This window comes from Coturnix japonica, chromosome 17 (assembly GCF_001577835.2).
Source record: "Coturnix japonica isolate 7356 chromosome 17, Coturnix japonica 2.1, whole genome shotgun sequence".
Taxonomy (NCBI): Eukaryota; Metazoa; Chordata; class Aves; order Galliformes; family Phasianidae; genus Coturnix; species Coturnix japonica.
The window spans coordinates 4,501,056-4,525,159 of record NC_029532.1 but is presented as its reverse complement, the minus strand read 5'-3'; the positions used below and the strand labels follow the sequence as shown (position 1 = coordinate 4,525,159).

At 47.7% G+C, this 24,104-nt stretch overlaps 1 protein-coding gene across 5 annotated transcripts in view; it reads right to left on the bottom strand.

The window, feature by feature from the left end:
* The window catches only part of FUBP3 (far upstream element binding protein 3), a 37,000-nt gene extending 21,111 nt beyond the window's left edge, over positions 1-15,889 (bottom strand). The window contains exons 1-5 of one of the 5 annotated variants that reach the window (XM_015879351.2): positions 15,716-15,889; positions 8,827-8,932; positions 3,256-3,306; positions 2,736-2,769; positions 1,355-1,404 (exon numbers count right to left, since the gene is read on the bottom strand). In XM_015879351.2, coding sequence (XP_015734837.1) covers positions 1,355-1,404; positions 2,736-2,769; positions 3,256-3,306; positions 8,827-8,932; positions 15,716-15,802 — 328 coding nt within the window. In that variant the 5' untranslated portion in view covers positions 15,803-15,889. The remainder of the gene's footprint in view (positions 1-1,354; positions 1,405-2,735; positions 2,770-3,255; positions 3,307-8,826; positions 8,933-15,715) is intronic. The other 4 variants (XM_015879352.2, XM_015879355.1, XM_015879353.2 and 1 more) reach the window with 4 other exon arrangements.
* Positions 15,890-24,104: the final 8,215 nt, after the last annotated feature.

Here is a 24,104-nt window from a genome sequence, read left to right as displayed (position 1 = left end):
AGATGCACAGTAAGAAAGAAGGCAGAAGTCTGAGTGCTGCTAGGAGAGTCATTTAGGTGTATTTCAGCCCAAAGAAATACATCAGTTATTTGAGAACCTAAAAAAGCTACAGACTTTTGCTTTTCTATCAGTTGTTTCACAAACAGACACACTGAGGAGAGACAGTGTGCGCCTATCACCGCTTATATCCTTTGCAGACTGCAAAAGAGCAGAACTGTCAAGTTAAACAGGTATGCCTGGTTCAAGGTGCTCCAGCAGAACCTCCCAGCCCTCCCTGGAGGTGTTCAAGGCCAGGTTGGACGGGGCCCTGGGCAGCCTGGTCCAGTATTAAATGTGGAGGTTGGCGGCCTTGCCTGTGGCAGATGGTTGGAACTTAATGACCCTTGAGGTCCCTTCCAACCTAAGCCATTCCATGGTTCTATGAATCAGATCCCCTCTCTCACACCTGGCTGCTGCTGAACCAGGATTGTATTTAATACACGGATGATGCACCAATATGCAGGGTCCCACCTCATCCAGTCATAGAACCCTTCTGACTTCCCTTCCTCTATACACATGGTACCAGGACGGATACATAAAGAGGGTTGGTGTGAGGACAGATTTCCTTCTCAGGAATTTCAGAGTTACAGTTTGACAGTGTAAATTTGGGATGAGGCTTCACACCACCCTAAGGGGTAATTGGGCTGTTATTTTCTTTTTTACTCTCTGTATATTAAATTGGAAGAGATGCACAGATACATAACAATGGAAGGGTAAATGCAATCTCTACAGTCACAACAGAAGGAGGATGGGTGCCACTGAAGGCAAGAGTATTGAACATCAAAAAGAAAAGAGGAATTAAAATAAAGCTTAGAAGAGAACAGCACCAAGAACAGAAGTCTAGGGAAAAAACCTCAGCTGAGCAATGCATACTGGCTGCGTTACCCTGCAGCAAAGGCATGGATGATTTAAAATTCTGCTTATCTTGCCTTGAGTCAAGTCTTGTTTTAACATTTAAATACTGTTTTCCTCCCTCACCTCCCACAACTTTGCATAGTCAAAAGTAAAATGTTTCAATGAGGGGAAATGAATTCGCTTTTGATATACTTATATAGCATGTTTAAGGAACAGAACGACTAGAGTTTCTGGTAGCCTGTACCACGCAGACTTTGTTCTCATTACTGCGACACCAAGCTTTTCCATGCCATTTGCACATGGATTTTAAATGCAGATGATGTGATCCCCACAAAGAGAGCATTAGACAGGGCTCACCCAAAGCTAGCAAGCACAAACACTTGTGATCATGCCTTATCCTAGCAGAACATGCAGCATTCCTGCACAGAAGAACCATACCGAAAGCATGCAAGGTACTTACTAAATCCAACCATTTTATCAGGCACTTTGAAATCTTCTGTTATTACAGCCCTGAAAGGAAAGGAGGAAAAAAAAAAAAAGAAATCGAATAGTCATTACAATGAACAGTTTAGAAGATGACAGAAGACGTGCTGTGGAAACAAGGCACAGCATAAGGCTTCTGCTCACACAGAAGTAAATACTGCATCACAATTAAAACTGTGTGTTTTGGAAGAGACCTTTAGGCCCTGCTTTATGTCCTGGCTGCAGAGACAACACACCTCATTACTCCTACACTGAATATGTTTCTACCCTACCGTCTGTTATCATCAGTGGAAGAACCATTTAGTCATCCATGCTCCACACAGATTTAAGAGAAAAACAGCAAAGCTCCTTCAATGTTTAGTCTTATACCTCCTAAGCTGCAGCCTCTGCCTGCTACTTTCTGATACGCTCTTGCCAGGAGACACTAACCAATGCCAATTTGAATGCCCCTTCTGATATTCAGATTTTCTTTCTCGCCTGCCTGTCCTTATAGTTCTTTCCTTTGGAATTTATAACAGCTGTCTCTGACCATCCTCACCATCTCAAGATTTCCCTATCTGCTGCTCTTTGGACTTTTTCAGCCTATCTGTGCCTAAACACATAGCGCTCAAAGCGATTTCCTAAGACCTGACTACAGTGAAGCACAGAGGAAATTCCTCATGGGGCTTTTGTTGGTCAATTCTATCTCATATAAAACAACAACAAACACAGAACTTGCAAACTCTGTATGCTGCCATATGCATTTCACACAGTTTGTACAGCAGTCTCAAAAGCAGTGCATAATACCCTGCACAAACATCACAGAGGGGGCAGACAGCAGCAGAGCAGACAACGCTGCCCATGGTTTCTATTCAGCCCTACTGAGAAATCTACTTTTGTGTTAGATGCTAATAGATGCTGTGCAACAACTCTCATTTGCTTCAGTCTCCCCACACCATCTTTGACAATCAAAGGAGTCAGCCCAGGTCATACTACATTAACAAAACTGTATATTTATATATATCAATAAATCTACCTGCTTGTTTAACAGTTTTAAACTCTGTCAAAGTGCCAGTTTGCCCTTGTTTTTTTTTCCCATCCTTTTCTTCCCCGCTGGACAGGAGAAGGAAAAGGAGAGAATTTATTCTGCTCGGTCCTACACAGCTACAGGAATCAAATCCAAGTTTTACTTCAACTCTTCTTTCCTCCTAACAACAAATAGCTTTTAAAGGGTTTAGCAGAAGCCTCAGCCTGGAGAAAACCCAAGCTGACAGTTTCTCCACATTCCCAACCTCTGACTTCCTAACACTACTACAGATGGCGGATCAATAAACAATTAGAATTGATCAATAAATAATAAAACATAACCCACTGCTTACCTTTGATGTACCAGGGCCCCTAACTGGTTACCTACTGTGGCAGAGAGAGAAAAAAAGGGGAAAGAAAAAAAATCAAAGCATTAGCACGGATAAACTAACTTCATCCCTATAGAAAAAGAGTTCTTACCATTTCATCAAAAAAGAAAGAAAAGCAAAACAGTAATTTAGGTTCAGCAGCTGAAATGAATGCGTTATGGGGTACAAAACAGGAGGGGATTTCTTGATCAGCACACACCATAACCCAGTGTCCAGCTGAACACAGGATAGGGAATTGATCTGCGTCTCCCATGCTGAGAGTCATGGGAGAAAATCCTGCCTGCCCAAATCCAAATCCCCACAGCTAACCTCCCTCCTTCCCCATTTAAACCCACAGTGAAATAAAGAGCAAGGGGGAGAGGTGGGACTGCAGGGGGAGAAAAGACACGTCAAGTGATCAGTATGTTCTACAAACAAACATAAAAGCTGAGCAGATTTGGAGATTTAGTCTAGGCAAACGGCATTGAAGATTGCTTGCACATACTTCTCTCTGTATCTCTTATCTGTGCTCCATGGAGCCCACTTACACGGAGACCTGTTAAAGGAAGAAGTCTGTTCAGAACCCTCGTGGCACCCAAACTCTACTTTTTTTCCCCCAACACGTTTGACTGATCACACACATTCCAGGCATATCTGCGATGTCAGCTGGCAGCCCGTTACCATTAGCAGTTATCTCCCAGCTGACAGCCCTCAGACAGACTTTTTCCCCCAGCCCCCACAGATTAGATCCTTCTTCCAAACCTTAATGGGGAAAATATCATTAGACCAACTCATGCAAAGTGGGAACACATGCCCTGCTGGGCTTCCTGCAGGACTTTGCCTGCAGCAAACCAGCTAAAAACCAGACCATTTGGTCCTAACAACCAGTTGAAGATTATATTGCATGCCTGGAGGGCACAAGTAGCGAAACAAATGGAACTGGCTAACAACATGTGAGCCGTGATAATAAAGATGCTGTTTCAAACTACCTTACAGCAACCTACACATTCTTTGACCTGAAATAAATTGGCAATCAGCTGTCAGGGTTAGACAGCGGATGTATCCCAGGCACAAAGAATCCGGTAGGAATAAAAAAGCCCCATAAAGTTTGTGGCCAAACACTCCAATAAAACAGACAAAGAGAGTCGATATCATATTTCTGTGGTGTGTCAATATCTCTATAATAGTTCAGGACCAAAATATTGACAACATATATATTTTATTACTCTCTCCAGCTCAGCAATGAGACAACTGTTGCGTTATTGACACTGTTAGATTTGCCTTTGCATATTCTCACCCTGAATATAAAAAGCTCTAATTTGATAACTATCAATGCTGTAGCTGGAAAAGGTGGCTGATGTAATGGGGGATGTTTGCTCTTGCTGATAAGCTGCTGCTGCAGAGTTGAGCAAATGCGATCAAACAAATCCAGAATCTCAGCACCCTGCCCCAACCAGCACTCAGGTGTATTGCTGCCAAGAGCAATAGGTCTGCAGGACAGGAGCAGGTCATTTGGCACCCCAAGGTGTGGGAAGAAGCTCTCCTAACGCTCAGCAGTATTTAAACAACCATTTTGCATTTGGATTCACCTCAGCAGATCTCATTGCAGTCTCTTACACTGCAGTTGCAGCCCACAAATTATGAGATGGATACGCATCCTATAATCACATCCCAAAGTTCATGCAAGGAACAGAAGAGCCATCATTTTGTAACACCAGAAGACAGCTTCCTAGAGGAAAACTGCACAAGCATGAGAAGCTGAATCAGGCAGACAGATAGCGCACCTACTTTATATACGTTTATTGAAGCAATTTGATAAAAGCAAATGAAGCCGCAGTAATTAAAGCAGGAGACCATTCCCTCTGCACACAGACAGCCTCCAGGAGCCGTGAAGCAGAGCAGGTGGAGAAAGCTGGCGCGACTTGCTTTAAGTCAGATACGATTTCTCTCTATTTGCAGGGAAAAAAGATTGCTGCGGCTCCTCGTCTCACCAATCTGAGGTTTAATTCCTCCCCTAAAATGCCCATTTTGCTGTGAAAGATGAAGCTAATAGAGAGGCAAGGCTGGGGCAGCACATGCCTGCTGCAGCACCAAAGCTACCATCCCGTTCCCCCACCTCCCTCCTCTTGCTGGGGATGGAGCTGAACTCTGACAAGCCACGTCCACGTTTCCCCCTTTTTACATCTATCGAGTACAATTTAACTGTAACTGCAGTCATTTTACTGCAAATAAGGAAAAATACTGAATAAAACAAGCACAATTTCCCGTTAATGGCACCTGCTGGTTGATAACTCTTCACTCTTCCTTAGGCTTCACCTTTAACTGAATTCTACCTAACAGACACTCTAAACAAATGCAGATTTTTTTCCACCCCACAGAACAGAGCAGTGCCTCCCACTAAATTAACGTGCATGATAGGAATATACAATGTCATCGAGGATATCCTCGTGGCTAGAACAAAACCAGAGCGCTCCTGGAAAGCAGTGGAATGGGGCTGCACTTCACACTTCGGAACCCAAATTGGATCATCATAAACTTCAGAAAGCTGCAAGAAAGGTAATAATTACTGGAGTTGTTGTTCAGCCTTAAATATTGGCAGGTATTTAATTTAATGGTCCAAACCAGTTTTCCTGCCTGTCTTTCTTGTGAATCTCTATAGAGAATGCTTGCACCTTTAGACTGCCTTATTAAAGATGTGTGCAGTTTTGAAGAACGCTGCCATTTCGTGCAGCACACAAAGCCTTTGCCAAGAGGATTTCTGTTACCTGGTCATGCTGCTGATGCGTCAAAGAGCATCCCTGCTAACTCCTGTTAGGAAGACAGGAATAAGATTTCTTCGTGCCCATGAAAAGATGTTGGAGCTATGCAAGGATCACGTGTGTTTGAGCCCACAGGCTTTAACACAATCAGGTTCTATTAGAACAAAACCTATCTGGATGAACCACAGAGACCTGGGGAAGGCAGGGGGGAGGTGGCGTGGGGCTTCTCCAAGGTCTTGTCTTTGTTTCCCCAGGCTCAAAGGGTGCTTCAGCCTTCAGCTACAGCACTGCTGCTGAACCCGAGCTACATCACTGGAAGCATCTTCAAAGCAATCCAGAACAGCGCACACAAAGGCTGATGCTGAGGGTTCTGGCAATCACTGTCTTTCTGGCAGACAAGACCCCTGCTTCCTTTGAAGCAAAGCAAGCTGCTTCTTTGAGGTTGGTTTAGCCTTAAATAAACTTATTAAATTGTGCTAACTAGAAACTAGATGGACACATTCATTTGGATGGAGACCAGGAGCTGCTGCTGGCCATGGATAGGAGGTGCCAGGATCTATTCTCAGCAGCAAACCACAGGCAAGATGCCACTGGATCTTGGAGGGACCCCATCTCAGTGGTCCTCTTTTCCTCCTCTGGAAACATCCTTCAAAATGCAAGGAAAAAAAACGTAATAGTTCTCAAACTTTATCTAATACCAGTAGGCCGGGTCACCAGGGTCAGCCCCAGCAGCTATTTGTTTTTGATGAATGTTACATTAAGGGAAATGCAAAAGGAACTCACGCTGTCTGGCCTCCAATACTATGACAAGTCTATTTTTCCTGGAAATGCTCTAAAAGCAGCTGAATTTGTTTTGACCAGCGCACTGTCATCCTGTCTTAAGACCACTTCCTAAGCTGACATCAATCAGCCGCACCGGCAGCTGTTTACAAAAATGGACAGGCAGAATTAGATATCCCTGAAAGCCAGACAGTTCTCTTGTCACCTTAAATACTCTCATATTCTCTCAATCCATTTTTCCAGTGGTCTGAGGAACAGAAGTAATTTTTTAACAGCTACACAGGGCTAAGGGAGCAGTGAGAGCCGTATGTAGCCATGAGCACACAGCGTACAGAGGTAAACAAACAAGATTTACCACCACATTTGCTTTCAGGCTATCTGGAGTAGCAGAACGTATCCAGTCCTCCACGCCATAACATTTCCAAAGCACGCATGAAGACAGAACCCCTCTCCTCTTGATGACGATGGCCCCAAACCGTAGCTCAGAGCAGGAGATGCAGCAAAGTGTGGGCATGAGGTCCTGATTCTCCTTGTTGGCAGTAAAAGATCATCCAAATGGGAAGTGCTTTCTTAATCTGGAAGCTACAGAACCTACAGATATATGTGAGGAATGCTCAGGAGTCCAGCCACTCTAGGAAGCTTTCGTAAAGCCAACCCCTGCTACGTGGGGCTGCCTATCACAGCACGAGGAACCAGAGGTAACATGCATTTACACTGCAGCCTGCAGCCGTATTGACATGGTTTGTGTCAACACAAACAAGGGTCAGCAAGTAATAGTGCTAACTGGTAAAAGTTTAAGTTCAAAGTCTAACCTGGGCTGTTATCAGGCATTAGAGCTATTTCATATATTAAAAAAAATGCATTTAATGACACCTTAAGAGGCTGGATTACTCACGTTCTGTCTGTTGAATCAATGAAAACAAACAGTAGGACTAATGTTCCAAGTAAATGGTTCCTTGAGGACTACATGTATTATTTCTCATATACAGACACTTATCCGAGTCAATCAGACAGCTCAGCAATCTTCAAATTTACATTGAATATTATTCAAGTCCGTAGCAAAATAGAACCTATTCACATCTCCTGCTCCAACAACGTTTCAGGAATGGAAGAAACATCTTAAGATGACACCCTTTGAAATAACGTCCATGATCAGACATTTGCTTGAGAACTGCCTTAAGCAGAGATGAAGCTGAAAACTAATGGAAAGGAAAAGGCCAGTACATGTTTGCAAACTGTTTCATTGCAGCTGGTGTAGCCGAGCAATTAGACCCACACTGAACACATCTGTTTGATCACAAAAAAACCCAGCAGGTTTCACTGCTCACTGCTGGACAGCCCAGCACCTTCCTATGCAGAAACCAGCACATAACCATACAGTGACGCTCCAAACTCACACCTACCAACCCACACTTTCCCAAAACACTAAACTGAACAAGCAGCAACCACTTGCTCAAATAGATCCAATGCCAGAGAACAAAGTGTGTTATGGCATATGTTCAGACAACAGCCATGTTTGTAAGCCAGAGGCTCCACATGAAAGCAGCTTCTCCTGTGCTCCAGCACAAGAAGCAGACATGCAGTATTTTTAGCCCTTGTCTTACACAGCTTTTTATCAAACAGAAAAGAAATCTTTTCAAAATGAAGTGCTGAGCTGAAGCTCCGCATATCTCCTCAGTACTCTTAAGTATATCTGTGGAGGAAAGAACCAACCTGCAGGGCTATCAGTAGAAATACTAGGAGAGAAAGAGATGACTAACAGCGAGCAATTTGTGTCTAAGCAGCAGCAGGTACCACAGTGCAGACATTCTTCTTGTCACAGTGCACATTAGATTTGTAATAGCAGAAAACATCCATTCTAACATTTCTTCTTCCCCAAGACCAGAAACAGATTGTTTGCTTTACATGTGTAACAACTCAAACAACTCATTATGTTTAGCAGAATTACCCCAGTAAATTATTCATTGGTTGCAGTCAACATTAAATGCTTCAGAGATTTAAGAAGAATAGTCATGAAAATTACATTTAATATAGGAAGTTTCCTTCAAACTCAGATCAACTTGCGCCAGCACTGTTTTACCTTAAAATCCATGTGCAAGGCAAAGCAAAGGGAACATGACATCCACTCAGCTGCTGTGCTGTGACTCATGGAAAGAAGCAGTGGGAATACTGCTCCTATACACTGCATGAGCTCAGAAAGCGAGGGACATCTTGTCCATGTGTTCCTGGTATTCTGCACACAGGCCCCAGCACAATCCCATGGAGTATCCTCCCCAGACGATCATGGAACAAGAGTAACTACAAAATCAGTTTGCTAATCTCCAGAGTTCAAGAACTAAGAGAAGAATTGCTTCACATCACTATCATTAATGCCTACGAACCCAGTGCTATGCAAGACTCAACAGCACAGGGAATCTTGCAAACAAATTCTATACACAACAAGTTGCATCAATTTCTGCCCTTAAAAAAAGACAGCTGCCACCACAGATGGATTTCAGAAGTGAATTCACAAGACTGATTAATCATACCCAGCTTACCTCCATCATCAAGGGGCCGTTTCTGCACTCCATAACCGTAAACTGATGGGTCCACGAGTGTTGTAGAATTATTCAAGTGAGGAATATCTCCAATTTTAGCAGCAATCTATAAAAATAGATGACAAAAACTCGGTTAGCATATTTGCAGTTTCAGCCACCGCAGCTACACATTCCTTCTTCCAACAAAGCATTTATCCCAGTCCAACAGTCTCTTGGCTGCTATTTTCTACATAGATGGCTTTATAAAAGTCCTAGGAAAGCAGTGCTTTATTTGTAAAGTAAACAGGCTTCCACTTGGCTTTTGATATTTGTGTAATTAAGATTGCATTCACCCAGCTCCTCTTCCTGGTCATGAGTACGCATTTACTCCCTGTAATATTACATTCAGATTTGTTCATTCATTCAGCAGACAGCCGACAAATTAAAATCGAGTCCCCCAGCCTCGTCCTGGAGAAGCTGCCACCATCACAGCAGTGTAGGAAGACATACATTTCTGCTGCATTCATGCATATCCAGATACACAGCAATGCATAGTTGTACATCAGTGGGGGGTGAGGGGAGTGGAGGGAGAAGAATGTGCAAATACAAAGCACAAGGACAGGTTTGGGGACTCGTGGTCAAAGGGATGGATCAGTATGTGTTTACTGTATGAAGAATAAGCCAGTGGGCAAACTATCGGCCAAGAGTAAGTTTCTGTTTCCTGCAGTATGAGCACGGCTAAGGCTGCCTGTGCTTCTGCTTCCTGCCCTCGGAGGAGTAACAGCCGTTCTGGAGTGAGCTGGGAGGCAAGGAAGACACTGAGGGAGGAGACATTCAGGCATCACAAAATGCAAATAAAACAGGAGACACTCTGAGGCATCACTTAATACAAGCGAAACATTAAACTCGTCTCTGATATTTGAGAGACAATTATACGGACTGATGAGACAGAGGTGAGCTCTTTGACCTGTTCTCCAGACTAACCAATGCAAGCCAAGTCTGAGAGCCAACCAGCTTTAGTAGCTCGACTAATACACCCTTCAGGGACGGGCAAACCATGGCCCCTCAGCACTCCTTGCCTACTCTGCTATAGTGCAGAACAAATATGTTGTGTGTTGTACAGCACTCAATTCCTTTTCCAGCACAAGGATCCTTGCTAGGAGTATGATCTTGCTTTATTACACCTAGCAGATCACCAGAGAAGAAGCAAAAGGAATAGATGAAAAAAGAGCATTTTACAAAGATAGGCTTTAAACGAAGGCAAGGGCAAACAACAAACATAACTGAAGGTGTCTCTAAAATTCAGTTTTACTGCAACAAAAAGACATCCACAGTAATTCTGGCTGTTGACACTATCAACTGCTGCAGCGGAATAAACAACTGCACAAGATGCAGAACCACAGGGTAGTGAAAAATGCTATATGAAATAACCTTGGAAGATTGAGGGCACTGCTTTTAGAAAGAATAGAAAATATTCTCGATGCCTTGTGTGGATAGGGCTCCAAGTTTTGACCATTTTCTTGCATTCTGACCACTCCTTCCCATTCTCCTTTAGAAAGATAACAACTTGGTTTTAATCAAGTGCCAGGAGCTAGAGAATAAATCCTTCCTACTTTAACAGGACTTAAAACTAGTTTGGGATGAGCAACTGGAAACATAATGCTGGACCATTAAACCCACAGTGTGGCTGATCTAGACCCAAAAAAGGAAGTGCTGCTCAGCCATAACCCAGCACAAGGACAAGCTACACAGGGCACATTGCACATCAGCATCTCCAAGAATCAATAAGCTCAGAGAAACATACTTCTGAAGGCATGAAAACATACAAGCACTCGTCCATTCTGTACTAGGAAGCAGGAGGAGATGCCCTGCTCTTCTGTTGGATGCTGCACTAAATCCATGCTTCCAGCCCCTGACTCACCTGCTTCCCCCTTGTTTGGGATGCAGAGGACTTTAATGAAGGTACAAAGAGCAGAGATACTTCCTGACTATTTCAATGCTGAAAAGGAGATTAAAAAAAACAAACAAGGTTTTACAATAAACCATTGACAGCTTCAACATCGTAACTTACAATCCAAAAGTATGCCACTGAGCTGTAGTCAAGTAGAATGCACCCTGGGAGAATATTTGATTTTAATTTGTGAAATCCCTTAAAAGATACTGAGGGAAAAAAAACAAACAGAAACTGCTGATAGTTTGGAACTGAAATCACACGTCACACTTGGACAGGGAAGAAAAGACTGGCCTACAAACATGAAGCACGTAGGTGTGAATGAGCAGATCCCCATCACCAGAGCTGCCAACTCCTACAGCAGGAGGGCATTGCAAATCCCTCCTTGTGCTTCACACACAGCCATCACCCCAGCTCACGAGCCTCAAACATGGGGCCAAACAGGAGAGTCAAAGCAATTCTTGCACTATCAGCTTCTGGGATACGTGTATTTTTTTCCTTCCTTTATTGAAACTCACACCCTTATCTCCCAAGGCTCCCAGCTGCCTGGGATTACACGCAGACAACACGCCATCTCACTACAGTAGGGAAAACAGGCTGCAAAACTAAGAGTTAAGCTTTTCAAGTAGATATAACAGTTAAAATACATTTTAACTTCTTGTGTTCAGCTTCGAATGGGAACCTCCGTTTTTACTACAGCTTCAGCAGCGAGATAAGCACCAAAGTTAGAACATAGCAAAAGTAAGCAGACCTAGCCCTTATCTGCCTAAATGACCTTGAGTAATGTACTGCAAGCTGCTGCTCCACATTGCTTTTGCCCCTCTGCATGGCTTTTTTTTTTAACCCAGTACATCCATTTTGTTAAGCTCTGAAATACTCTGAAGAAAGCATCGCTAGCACACAACTGTTTCTACATATACCCCCCTAAGTAAAGCCCCCTAATGAACAATTTAATGGGCACAGCATAGAGCTGAGCTATAAGATTGCAATGGTAAAGCCAAGAAAATCAAATTAAATAAGACTTGCTTGAGGTGTCCTTCCTTCTATAACTTTAACACCCTTTAAAACAGGTTTAATGTCCAGACTCTTAAGACTCAGCCACGAGGATCTGCAGAATTCAGCTTTCAAAAAAGGGCCTGGCTTCCAGGAAAAACCTCTCCCTGCTGCCCTGCAAAACAGCAGCAACCAATCACATCAGCAATTCTAGATAGGAGCAGGATATAGAACGAGAAGCAGCGTCACCTGGCCCTGCACACAGTTACAGCACTTCTGCCACTCTTCCCACTCAAACAGAACACTTGCATGACAGCCGTACCCCCAGAGCTCTGTAGGAAGCAGTAAAACCATCCACACTCAGTTTAGTTTCAGGTCACAGGTGGTTTTCCTAAATATTTTTGCCATCTTGCAAAGACGTAAATCTGGCTGAGGATGATCTGCAAAAGCACCCCAAAAGAAGAGTAAGTCTTACAATCTCTCTCCAAAGGGAATCAGGAGTTGGAGCCTGAGACTAGAAAGGAACGTACACACACAACCCACTGACTCACAGTAAGATTCAGGCCACTTCATCCATGTTGAAGGTACCCAAGATCAGCCACTGCAGGCTGCTAAGCCACAGTCTGTCTTCATCACTGCTGGAAACCCAGAATCAGGGTACATATGGCAGGTTACAAGAATCCATACCAAAGGAATCACTAATGCACACCTTGTACAGATAATGAGACTGCTCAGGAGAGAAGATAAGAATCAAACAAGATGCTGTTCTGTCAGTGAGAGCTAAACCCAAGGACAGCCCAACAGAAATCAATTCTTATCCAAATTTCTGGCAGCTGTGCTTTTGTGTGTGTGTGTGATCCCACTACTGGAGAGGGGAACAAATATCCTTTCCCACTCTCCAACCCCAAAATGTCTCAGTAAAAAGCTACCACACCTGGGAGCAGCTGCCCTCACGTACAGATCAGTCACCATTTACAACCCATAAACTAACCCACTCAAGATATGGTGTGGAAGATGTAGAATAGACTGTCTCAAAGCTCTAGCATTCACTTGTGAAAGTCTTCTTTGGTATATCTCAAGTACTGCAGATGTCTCACTGCCACATCAGCTCACATCTCAGTTACTGTGATTGATCAGGAAAGTCTTCTCTGTCCTGAATTATTTAGTTATTACTAACTAAGCACAGTGTACTGCAGCTCAAGTTTACTGTAATGGCTCTCATGAGAACTGAATTTAGTAGATTTGATTACTAGTTTTAAGTGCAAGCTTAAGCTTTGAAATAATGCAAAGATCAGATCAGAGATGCCAGTCCAAACCAGGAAGCAAGAGGCAAGAGCTACAACCAACATTTTTCCCTCTGCTCCCACCCTTCTTAGAGCAAAAGTGATATTCTGAACAGCTACAATGGCCAGAAGCAATACAAAAACTGACATCCACATCCTGGACCATTAGGCAACCTGTTGCATTGAACAGTCAGTGAAAGCTCTGCCATCACCTCCAGAGAAACATCAGTTGCAATTGCATCTGCAACACACCTGATTCCCAGCCAGGAAGTGTCACTGCAGAGGCAGCAATGGAAATAGCTTCCTGCAAAGCACTTGGCAATGATGTTTCTCATCCTACAAATGCTAACAAAATAAAACAACATTCAACAGGCACCATACAACACACCGCACGAGAACATAGGCCACTGCGCTCCCAAGAACACAGAGAGCAGTTTTCTCAACAGACTCGTATCCAGAATGAAAGGAGCATGAAAGCTGCTGTTCTGCAGTGCCTGACCTGAAGCTGACAGCTATGAGGATTTTAAAGTATTTCAGATCAGATCAGACTAACTTTGGTTGTGTGCTGGGAGAAACCCAAAATATTCAAGTATAATAGACTTAAGATCAGCAAAATCAGAGTCAATAGAGTATCAAAGAATTCTTTATCTTCTCCATGTGTCAACACAAGACCTACAAGCATGATAAACAGCAGCCACAGAACACTGATGTGACTTAGTTTTCAGCCAGCACTGCCTTAGCCTAACACAGCCCAAGATATCCCACCTTCACACTTAACCTGTTACTGATCAGACAGGTGGTATATAATGTGGTACTTCCAACACAGATCAGCAAGTAATTGATTTTCTTGTGTACACACAAGTTATTGATAGATTATTCAACTGCCAGCAAGCAACTATATTATCAAAACTCAATGACATTATTGTAAACGAGAGGTGTTCAGTTACAGATGATCAGATCAAAACCAACACACCTCTCAAATTAACTCCGCCAAGCTGAGGTAATAGGAAAGCTTGCAGATAGTGCACACTGTCAAGGCCATGATGCTGCATTAGCCACTGAAAGAAGGGATGTGCTCGGCCTCACCTGGGAGGCAGCTACCACAACCCGCCTACTGCAACGCTTTTGTTAAGAAGCAAATGAGCAGATGAAGGGCAAACTGGCTTGGGAGTCCTTCTGGGAAGGCGCAGGGTGTTCCTCTGGAACAGCGAGTGCCTCTGTACGCTTTGCTGCAGACTGTGCAGAACAGGATTTGCTGGCACACTGATTCACAAGTGAGCCGCAAGCGACGGTAAGTGACTCGAGTCCCACCAGAGCAACTGCTTGAAAGGTCCTAGGGTCCGCATTAGTTTCTTCAAAGTTTCTCATTTAAGTGAGAAAAGCAAGTGTGGGAAACAGGAGATACTTGCCACCTGGCCTGCAACATTAGAAAGAGTCAAGTCAGTCTTCCAGCACCAGGCCTGGCATTTGGTTGTATCACACTTTGTTACAGTGTGTTTTACTGAGCACAGGTGGAGGGCAGCTCGGTCACAGCTGGGACATCCAACATGAGAGGAACAGAGCACAAACCACAGCAAATCCTCAGCACATCCATGCAGCGGGGCTACAGCTACTCATCCCCAAAGCCCCTTTATACAAAGTGAGACACAGACAGTCAGCAGACAACCCACCTTGTGCACAGAGCTGGTGATGGCTGCATGTCACACAGAATCACAGAATGACCCGGGTTGGAAGGGACCTCAAGGATCATGTAGTTCCAACCCCCTGCCTGGCAGGGCCACCAAACATACACATTTACTAGATCAGGTTGCCCAGGGCCCCGTCCAACCTGGTCTTGAACACCTCCAAGGACGGGGCATCCACAACCTCCCTGGGCAGCCTGTTCCAGGGCCTCACCACTCTCCTAGTGAAGAACTTCCCCCTAACATCCAACCTAAATCTTCCCTCTTTTAACTTAAAACCATTTCCCCATGTCCTGCTATTGTCAGCCCTTTCCAAGAGTTTACTCCCCTCCTGGGAGTAAGTTCCCTTCAGGTATTGAAAGGCTGCAATGAGGTCACCCCGCAACCTTCTCTTCTCCAGGCTGAACAAACCCAACTCCCTCAGCCTGTCCTCATAGGGGAGGTGCTCCAGCCCCTGATCATCTTCCTGTCCCTCCTCTGGACCCTTTCCAAAATCTCCATGTCTTTTTTGTACTGAGGGCTCCACACCTGGACACAGTACTCCAGATGGGGCCTCACAAGAGCCGAGTAGAGAGGGACGATCACCTCCCTATCCCTGCTGACCACCCCTCTCCTGATGGAGCCCAGGATCCCATTTGCTTTCCGGGCTGCCAGAGCGCACTGCTGGCTCATGTTGAGTCTTTCATCCATCAGGACCCCCAGGTCCTTCTCAGCCGAGCTGCTCTCAAGGACCACTCCTCCCAGGTCCCGGTTCATTCCAAGATAGAAAGCACAGCTCTTCCACACCGGGGCAGCTGCTGAGCCTCAATTCTAACCAAGGCCTCACTTACAACAGACTTACTCCATGAAGCTCCCAGGTTCCGAGGTCCCTAAACCCGACCGTGGCCTGAGCTCAGCGTGGCGGCGGCCCGGCCCCTCAGCTCGGCCCTGCGGCCTAGCAGCGCCCCGCGGCCTCCTCCCACCCCCCGGCCCTGCCCTGCCCGGCTCTGCCCGGCTCTCACCTGCCGGACCCTGTGCAAAGCATCGACGAATCCCTCGGGTTTGATCCCTACGGGAGCCGCGCTCTGTCCCTGCGCCAGCTCCGCCATGACACGAGCCCCGCGCCCGCCCGTTGACGCCGCCGCCGCGCCGTCCCGCCGCTCCGCCCGGGGACCCGCACCCGGAAAGGGAAAGAGCCCCCCACTTCCGGCGGAAATGGGCCTGGGGGGCGTGGCACGTGGAGGGCTGGTTGGGGGGTGGGGGGGGCGGTGGGTTGGAGGTGCGGCCGGGGTCATTTATATGGTCCTTTATATGGTCCTTTATATGGTCCTTTATATGGTCCTTTTTAAGGTCCTTTTAAACCCAGGCCATTCTAAGATCCGTACCTGTGACCCCCCCAGAGGTGAATGCTGTTCTAACAGCAGCCATCTCATCCCAGAGTTTCCCAAAGCTGCTGGAGCAGAGTGTTCAATTCAACAGTCAAACCATCGTCCCAATGTTGGAAGTTCTTGCTGCTCTCCTTGGCTCTTCTTTGCTCTTCCCAGCATCATTTCCTCTTCTCCCATCATTGCAGATCTCACCCCTAAGCAAAAAACCTTATTTATATGGGGGCAGATCTCACTCCTAAGCAAAAAACCCTATTTATATGGGGGCAGATCTCACCTCTAAGCAAAAAACCCTATTTATATGGGGACTAGGGACGTGGCTTGACAATGGAAGGATTTACAACAACATGTATCTGCATCAACAGCATCTTTCATCCACGTTCTAGTGGTTGGCAGCCCAACCCACAGCAAGGGTTGGAGCCAGATGATCTTTAAGGTCCCTTCCAACCTATATCCTGTGATCCTATGAAATGATTCTATGATCAAAGCAGTTTCTGCAGTCATGGCAGATCTTCACATCTCACTTTCTCATCTCGCTGTTTTCCTATGGCAGGGATGGTCCAGGTGCCGGCTGCTTGGCAAAAGGTGTTTTGGTTGACTCTAAGGAACATGAGCAAGATGTAAACCTCTGCAGGCAGATAGAGGAAGATGGAGCCCAGCAAAGCAAAGTAACAAGACATCAGGCAGCAGCAATTGAAAAGGAGGAAATTACAGGCCTTAAACACTTGCAGAAACAAATTTCTGATGTAAATCTTCCTTTTGAAGAGGAAAAAAAAAGACTTAAAAAAAAAAAAAAAAAGCAAAAGAAAGGAGTGATTCTATGCCTCCATCACCCTTCTCCCCCCAACTGTCCCCGCTCCTGAGACACACACACCTTCACACACACACACACACACACACTGAAATTAGTTGTGACAGCTGAAATTCTCTTCTCGTTGGACGATGTTTGACAGGGTGCTTAAAAAAAGAGAGGGGGGGAAAAAAAAGGAAGAAGAAAAAGGGAAAGTGGTTTGGTGTCGCGTGGGGGAGGCAGAGGGGGGCGATGGAAGAGGGGGGGGATTTCAAGTGATACAAGACGCATAATTCAGGCTTCTTGGATTGCAAAAGCCCCTCTTACCTAAAGGGCCTGCTGCCTTTATTTTTATCCAAATGGCTCAATTACTGCAAAGCCCCACAGAGAAAATTATGGATGTTTGCCTCTATTTTTCTCCCCTTGTCTCGACAACTGGAGATATTTTGTTTTGCTTCTTTCCATCTCTCTTTTTTTTTTTCTTCTTTTTTTATTTTTTATTTTTTTCTCTTTTTCCTTTTGGTGCTGATGGGTGCGGGGGCTGGAGGGGGCCAGGGACAGGGATGGGAATGGATATAAGACACAGGGAATGGCACATGGCATGTGGTTGCCCTGCCACTGTTGCACCACCTGTTCTTATCTCCATCTCCCACCTTGCACCTTTTGCTCCTTACATCCCCCTTGTCCTCTCCCTCACTCTCACCTTTCCCTGAGTCCTCTCCCCCTTCCCTCTCCCTTCTTTCCTTCCCCCGAGTGCCCCCTCCCTGTGCCTCTCAAAGCCACCGTAATAGCAGCTTGTTTGGCACTTCACTTGGTCTCAATGAGAAAATTCCCCCCTCTCCCTCTTTTTGCCTTCGTTATTTCCAAACCCTGCAATAGCTCCTTTGCTCAGGGCTGCAGGAAGTGCCCATTTTTCAACATTTTTCTTTGGCTTATGTTTGTCATCCTTTGAATTACCGCACCGGGGAGTCCAGTCAGCCCGACACCAGGCCCTGCTATTCACGCCTCTCCTGCTCCTTGAGATCATAGAGGGAGAAATTAGTTATTTATTTCCAGCACCACCGTGGTGCCCTTTCCAGCAGAAGTGTTTGTTTTGATTGCTTGCTTCAGAGCCAGGGAGGAGCCGGGATGGAAAAGGGTCCCCAGCACAGTGAGACCCTGCAGGTCCAGGTCACTTTGTCCCATGGGTACACCTTGTTGTCCCCAGGACATGTGTACCATATTATGGGAGGGAAAATCCTGCTCCAGCACAGCCCATGGTCAAGGAGGTCCCATCCCCCCTTGCTGGGTGCAGCACTGAGGTCCTTCTGCAGCTTAGGTTGGGTGCACCAAGGGTAGGGCAGCAGCAGCAGCAGCAGCAGTCCATGTCAACATCATGTTGTCCTAACCCCGTGTAAGAAACCAATCAAAGCAGGGATGTCCCCCGCTGTGGGAAGGTTGGGATGCTGTGGGTTGCACCTATGCAGGACCACGGTCAGCTGGACTGGGTGCCACCAGCCAAGGTGTGAAGGATGTGAAACATGGTGGCATCAAGACAAGGACCTGCCTGAGCAGGGAGCTGCAGCTTTAAAGCAGGAAGAGGAGCAGCAGGAAGAGAAAAAATTGGCCCAATAGGTAGACCTGCTATTTAAGTGCAGTGAAGAAGCGAGCACAGGGAATTACAGGAGAAATGATAGTGCCCTGACAGCTGCCATTTCCCACCACAAGTCTCCCCTAATGGAGTCCTAATGTAGTGGTGGGCTCCTTGCTGACAGCCCAGCCCCAGACCAGGCTCGTCTTTGTGCTGGTGACAGATGGGACAGTCCGGCAACAAACCTGTAATCCTCTGATTTTTGCTGCCTCTGTTTAACCCTTTCTTCCCCTGGCACAGCTCACTGCCCAGGTGAGCATGGAAACCTCCTGCCCCACTGCAGGGTGCTGTGTCCTTGTGCCCCAAAGCATGGATATGGGGAGCGGATGGCAACCTGTGGATCCCTCCCCCATCGCTCTATGGCTGTAGGCAGGTGGCAGAGCTCAGGATTGGGACTAAACCAACACTGCAGCGTGGCTCCCTGTGAGGAAAGTGAAAAGGCAGAGCCTCTGCTGGCTGCATTCCCTGTGCTGTGCTGCCTGTATGACATTTATATACGCAGGTGAACCAGTGCAGGTGTGCTCGCCGGGGGGGCTCTGGGCTGCCTGCCCAGCGCCGTGGTTGCGAGCTGTGCCACCAGCCACAGGGGATGGCAGTGTGAAAATCTGCCAAAGTTTTCTGGCAGGGAAAGTAATGCAGCTCTGGGAGCATATCGAGATGTGCTGAGGGCTCACAGGATGGATGGATGGGGGATGCTGTGGCACAGGGGACACAGGCAGAGGTACACTCTCTCCCACGGGGATGGAAGGGGAGAGATTAAACACCTGTCAATGTGTTCTCCCCATATTTCACAATGATAGACCCAAAGCATCCCTGGGGAGGGACTTTTGGATGGTCCATTAGGCAAAAGGTCAATCCCCTCCACCTCAACCCCATCACAGAGCATCTCCAGCAACCAGCATCTTTGTCCCAAGGCAAAAGCTCCCCATCCTGACTCCCCCAGTGAACCTCCATCCCACACTCCTCCCCATAGGGCTGGTCCCATGGACGATGGGGTTCTGAACATCCCTTGCCCCATAAGGAGCCCAGTGCTGTGGCAGCTTCCCACCCTCCCAGCAGGAGAGCAGCAGCAGTGTGCGCAGGTACTCAGCACAATTAGCCAACAAGTGGCTGTTTTGTGAGGGATTGTTGCTGATGTGTTTTAAGTGGCTTTCTGAGTGGAAAATGTTAGGCGTTGGAGAGGATGGCAGACAAAGGGGGGGATGCATTAGGTTTTATTGGTCTGGTTTGCACACATCTGACATCACTCTATTAAGCAAGTTCTGCCCAGCTTAAGGGGAAAATGAAAGATAAAGCAAGAAAAAAGGGGCCGAGGGCATGGGGCGGGGGGAGCGCCAAGGATTCAAACAGGCAAGTGGGGGCTTAATAGCAGGAGACACTGCAGCAAACTGTGTCAACCAGATGGGACCCGGGTGCTGCAGGAGGAGAGGGGAATTAGCCAACCCGCGCTTTGTTCCAGCAGAAAGCACGGCCCTCTCCCCCCAGGAGCTGCCTACGTGTGATATAATACAGCCTCTTTCAGCTGCTAAGCTGGCCAAGGACAAAAGTCACCAATAAATAGTGAGAGGGAGATGCTGAAAGCAAAAGGCAGAGCTGCCGAGGGCCATGCGTGCTTGTTGGGCTACCCAGCATGTGAACATGGGGACCTGTGCCAGGCACATGGTGGCAGGGCTGGAGTTGACACCATGGATGGTTCTGGGCATGGCAGCAGGGCATGGAGGCACACTGCTAGCCTTGTCTTCTCTGCCCTGATTCCCATAGCGCCAATAGGGATGGAAGAGTCCTCTTGAGGATAGGCTGGAGGGTGAAATCCCAGCCCTGTCCCAAGCTGCTGCTTGGGAATGTTCAGCCAATGTGGTCATCTACAAGGCACCATGCACCATATCATACACAATGGTTAAAACACCAAATCCTTGCCCAGCATCAAGAGACACAAGCCCCTGCCCCTGCTTTCCCTGCAACCTCAGCTCCAGCATCTCATTTCTCCCTTTGCTACCCAGGCTGGCAGCTGGACACATCTCCCCGGGAGCCACTAATGTGCTGCAATAAGGAAAGCCCCAAACCCCTTCTCTGAGCTGAAACCCAACTCAGAGTGGAGGGGGCAAACACTAAACCAGGCGTGGTGTCATGCAAACAAGCAGAGCACCATCCTTGTGCCCTCAGGGTCTCATGGAAACACCAAGTGCACCTGACCTGGGGGAGGTGTTGGATGTTGGGGTCATGGAGCTCAGCTGAGACACTGAGATGGGCCAAGGGAGCATTGGGATGCCCCATGCAATGCTGAAGGGTTGGGGCCAAAGTGCTTTTGCCAAGGGGAGGTAAAACCAATCGATGAGCTGTGACATGCTGACCCTGGTGCTAAGGCATAAAAGTTTTAATGCGTGACAGTAAATCTGGGAGTGGGGCATAGGGCAGATGGCTTGGAGGGGGACGGGAAGGGGGGATGTGAGGGGATGAGTGGGAACTCCCAGACATAGGACCCAAAGGCTGGCATGGGATGGACAATGTCTCTGCCAGGACAGAGGTGTCCCAGTGGCCGAGTACAACTCCCCAGCAGTCCCTGTTCCAATGCACATGTCATGCTCTGGCAGTGGGGGCAACTGGTCCATTGGCATCACAAAGTTTCCCCAGCCTTACTGTGCCATTCAGTGCACAGGGATGGGCCAGATCCCGGTTCTCAGCCCTCATCTCCTGCAGATCCAATTACTGCCAGCTAATATGAAATACCTGTCCCTTCCCAACCCCTTTCCCACTGCTTTACTCTGGTGGGGGGATGCACCAAGGAGGACCCCCCTGGCCGTTGTGATGGAGTGACCAGATGGGCACTGGGCAGCAGATCTGTGGGTCCCTTGTCTCCCCCGAGCCGGCCATGCTTTGACGCCCTGTCCCCCTGGGGCAGCCTTTTGTCACGGGTGTGCAGAAGGGCCCTTGTGTCCCTCTGATCCCCACCGCCCCCAGCAGCATAAAGCTGGCTTTCAGGGACCTCCACACCACTGTTGGGAACCTCCCAGGGAAGGAGCAAGGGCGCTTCTTGTTAAACGGGGACACAAAGCCACCTTGTTAAGGGGTTTACAAAGGCAATCATCTCCCCCCCAGCCTGGGAAGCTGGCGGCTGGCGGCTCCCAACCTCACCAGAGGATGGTTTTCCCTTGGAGAGACACAAACACTGCAGTGCTGTGGCTCTGTGAGCTGTAGGATGGGCCCCTTTAACCATTTGGAGCTGAATCTCCAGGGGGAAATTGGAAGCAAACACCCATCACACGGAGTGCTCTGATTTGCCCTGTGGCACAGCATCCTCACAGCAACCTGCTCCAAACTGCACAGGTGTTTTTATCCCCTCTATTAAGAAAGGTGAAAGTTCCCTCCCATCCACCCTGCAGATAGGGACATGAAGTCCCATTTCCCTGCATGGACAGAAGGATCCCATTTTCCACTCAAAGAAATTAAAACTAAGCACAACCCCAACAGCCTCCTTGTTCCCCACCAGATTCCTCCTAACACCCATCTGTTCTTATTCTGCAACAAAATGAATGGGATCTCTGGCACAATCCATATGGGATCTGATCATGCTCCTTGCTGTGATGCCCCCCCAAGCTGTGCAGTCAGCATCCGAGGGCTCTGCACATCATGGTGCACATCTGACCCCCCCAGGACACGCTGCCCAACCCTGTGTGTTATTCAGAGCTGTTTTTAGCAATGCTCTCTCTAAAATCCACGTGCATATTAAACCTTAAACCCAGTAATTACCTTCAGAGAAACAGGAAAATTGATTTTGCCATAGTGATGCAGCAGGCTGCAATAGCCGGCGCTGGCTGGGCGGCTTTTAAAAGTCAGGTCCAAGCAGGCATGTACAGAACACTGGGAGCTGAGCTGCCCTGGGCTGCCCCTTTCTTCTCCTGCTCTCCCCAGCCCCAGGGATCCCCACTGGAGCAAGTTACCCTTGAGTAAACCTATGAGCAGCACCTCGGGCTGAGCAGTCCTCATGGGGTGATCCCAGGCAATGAGCACGTTGCCAACGAAGGCAATTCAGCAGCTAGGAGCTCATTCGCCTCTGCTTTTCCCTGTGACACACACTTGCCTCTCACCTACGCTTGCAGGTGGTGCTCCTGGCACTGTCCCCACACTTTCCTCCTCCTTCTTCCTGCAGAGATGACATCCTTGGGGAGCAGAACTGGAGGAGATGTCACCTTCTCTGCATTGAGAAAGCAAACATGCACTGCCACTTCCACCAATGCTGCATGGTCCTTTGGCTGGTGGTGCCACACCAGGTGCAGGTTCTGCACTGCAGAGCCCCTGGGCCACCTCTCTACAGGGCTCAAAGTGGGACAGTCCCTTGCAGTAAATTGGACTGCTGCAGCTTTAAAGAGCCACGCGTGCTCCTTGGCTTGCTGCAGGGCTGGTGGCAGCAGGGAGAGCCGAGGACACCTGCGGAGATCCTGTACAGCTGGGGAAGATTAGCCTTTTCCACTAGACAAGACCCATTACCATGTTCCAATATACCATCACTTCCGCTAGGAGAGCCTGCAGATGAGATATCGATTGCGGTGACCCCGGACCAGCCCTTCCCTGGAGCCTGGCAGGGTTGCAGAGCAGCCCCACGACATGTGGGCACATGGTGACTGGTGTCCAGGCAGGGGAGAATGGTGTAGATGGGGTGTCCAAAATGTCATCCCATAATGGCTCAGCTGGGGAGCTCCTGGGTGGTGTGGGTGCATTGCGCTGCTCACCATGCCATTGCATGGTGCTCAGCCCCACCAGGGATGGGGTGATGCTGGGTGTCCATCAAGAGAAACTAAGCACAGGGATGAGAAGGACTGATGGTAATTAAAGTGGTACAGCAATTAAATGTGGACTTTGACTCACAGCAACCCATCACATCAGCCCTACACGGCTGTGCTCAGTGCAAAGGGCAAGTGGATGGTAGGGTCTCCTCTATCCTGTGATCCCATGACTTCCAAGAGCCCATTCCCCTGCAAAGCTTGCACCAGGTCTGAGCTGGCTTTTCAGTGCTGTCACGCTCTGCTTCCCCATTATGCTCCCTTTACCTCTTTGCTCTCACACCAAAAGCACCCAGGACAGGTCACAGCCCCATATGTCCTCACCCTACAGCAGTGACCAATGGAGCACAGCATCTCCCATCACCCCATGTGGGTCAGACAGGCTCCATCAGCCCAGAAACCCATTCATCCCCCTCTCCTGACAGCCTTCCACTGCTTTCTCCTCCCAAGATGGTAGCTGCCAGTAATAGCAGGGAAAGTAACATCCAAGCTGGGAAAATAACATGTTATTTTCCCAGCAGTGATGTCAGAGCTTGTCACGCTCGCCAGCTCGGCAGCAGGGCACGCCTGGATGTCCCCATGCGGCCATTGGGGCTGAACAATGTCATCCCTTTGGATGGCACAGGGCAGGGGATGCCGACCTTTGGGTTCATCCCCATCCTTGTAGCTCAGCAGGTGGGATGGGAGTGTTTTCCTTTCCATCTCCTCATCACAACCTTGGCACCATTGCTGCCCAGCTCCCAGCACTGTCCCACCCCCTTGCTGAAACCCTCAGGTTTTTCCCCTTTAACCAAACTTTAGAAGGTTCTCCCCATTTTCCCTTCCCCA